Source organism: Erigeron canadensis, chromosome 2 (assembly GCF_010389155.1).
Source record: "Erigeron canadensis isolate Cc75 chromosome 2, C_canadensis_v1, whole genome shotgun sequence".
Lineage (NCBI taxonomy): Eukaryota > Viridiplantae > Streptophyta > Magnoliopsida > Asterales > Asteraceae > Erigeron > Erigeron canadensis.
The window spans coordinates 28,081,509-28,083,432 of NC_057762.1; the positions used below are offsets into that span (position 1 = coordinate 28,081,509).

The window sequence follows — 1,924 nt, forward strand, 5'->3', positions numbered from 1 at the left end:
TTTGAAATTTGAAAAAAAATAAATCGGAAAAAGCGTTAATGTTTATACATAGCATGTAGCCGCGGGGTTATAGTCACATGCTCCCCCTTCATTTCCTACATGACTTCATTTATATATATACCATCCAACCAATTCAAAAAGACACACTCAAATTCACTCTCATTTTACACACACAACTTAAACACTTTTTTCTATTCTCACTTCAAAAAAGCCCTTCACCTTTTTTTAGGCCCATTTCAATTACTACTCTGGCGTTCCCAACTATGGATGTTCTAAGCTTACTAAAATTTTGGAAAATTGCCGGTGGTGGTGGTGGTGGTGGCGGAGAAACATTGTCTGTTCGAGACTATGATTACGGTTCTTCGTTCGACGACGAAGAATCGTTTTTCGATTTAGTCTTGACAGACAATGACAAAGAAAACGACATTGAAACAAAATCCAGTTTCGTATTTGTGTCCCCTGAGGAAGTTTTTGTTACAAATAACAAAAAAACACCTCAGTCGCCTTTTCGAATTCTCATGTTGGGCTTACAAAACACCAACAACAAAACAAAACAAACCAAGCCCGAAAAAGAAGTAGAACAAAAACAAGAAGAAGTTGTTAAGATTGGAGCATTATTGAAACGTGACAACAGTTTAAGACATAAGTTTCAAACAGAGAAATTGATAGATAGCAATGAGGCTCGAACGCCTTCAAAGCGGTTTTCGAAAGATGTTGTGAATAAGTATTTGAATATTATGAAACCTTCAAAAAGAAGTAATGAAAAATCAAGGTTTAATGATAAATGTAGCACTCCATCTTCGTCGCCCGCGTCATCTGTTTTTTCTCCTAGGAAAGAAGAGAAAAAAGGTGGACGCGGGGCGGTATTTAAAGGGGTACGTAAACATTTAGGAAAATGTCGTTCGGCGTCTGCTATTTTGCAGACGCCAGTAACGAGAAGTGATGATTCTGCTTTAGAACAACAGAATTCTATCCAAGGGGCTATTCTTCATTGCAAAAAGTCTTATAACTCGCCTTCACAAGGTATAATTATAATATAGTCAGATTATTTACACCTTTTATTACTAGTTTCTTACTTTGTTCTATTTAACTAATTTTTGGTTAAATGACTTTCAGATTGTTGTGTTCTATCAAGATCAGGAAGTGCACCATCAAACTTTGAAGAGGATGATAGAAGTAGCATTTGAAGAAGGGCAAATTAGAGGGAGAAAAATTACAAAAAAGTTGTAACTGTAGTTTAAGTTGTATCTAGTAATTAGTATCTAGTATACTACTAGTATAGTAGTAAAACTGTAGGCATGATGTAAAAAGCTTTAATATGTGGCCTGTTTTTGTGTAATGTAAATGGAGCTACTATACATAATCTCAACTCTGTTTTTAGAATCTCAACTATTTTTCTAAGGGAATCATTTCCTATCTCTGACTATTTTTATTTTTATCTTTATTATCAAGGACTTTAATTTGTGCATTCACCAATAATTCATAACTTTCAAAAAAATAAAATTTTTTTTCATACACTGTCCGGCCGCATCTCATATTTGTCTTCCTTTTTTATTTTAAGTCAAAAGTTCGTAACCAAATTAGACACTAATGAACAATTGAATTGATACGAAGTTAAAGAAAATTATCTTTTACAAATCTTAGTTTGCTGTGTTACATTTAAAAAGAACACCAATCATACCCATAAAACTAATCAACTTTTAGAAATTATGTCAATCATACCGATTGGTATCATTCGAGTGGACAATATGCAAGTTTGTATATGCTTCGAATGGAGTTTCAAAAGTTTATATTAAATGAGTAGTCTAAGATATATACTTCAGGTGTAAGTTATTCTAAATTTTGAGAACCAAACGTCCATATCTTTTTCATCTACTAAATTAGAATTTCTTAACATTATGTTGGAACGTATAGACTATATATA

The 1,924-nt window shown here is 33.0% G+C and overlaps 1 protein-coding gene across 1 annotated transcript; it reads left to right on the top strand.

Annotated features, from left to right (window-relative positions):
- The first annotated feature begins 263 nt into the window (after window positions 1–263).
- On the top strand, window positions 264–1,389 carry LOC122588019 (membrane-associated kinase regulator 5). The gene is made up of 2 exons (XM_043760166.1): window positions 264–1,023; window positions 1,117–1,389. Exons 1-2 carry the CDS (start codon window positions 264–266, stop codon window positions 1,185–1,187), a joined length of 831 nt encoding a protein of 276 aa, XP_043616101.1. The 3' UTR covers window positions 1,188–1,389.
- Window positions 1,390–1,924: the final 535 nt, after the last annotated feature.

What these genes read in the sequence shown, in the direction of transcription:
- LOC122588019 (XM_043760166.1), top strand. Translation starts at nt 264, where the DNA reads ATGGATGTTCTAAGCTTACTAAAATTTTGGAAAATTGCCGGTGGTGGT. An exon ending in TTATAACTCGCCTTCACAAG is followed by an intron (nt 1,024 to 1,116) that starts GTATAATTATAA and finishes AATGACTTTCAG; the next exon opens with ATTGTTGTGTTCTATCAAGA.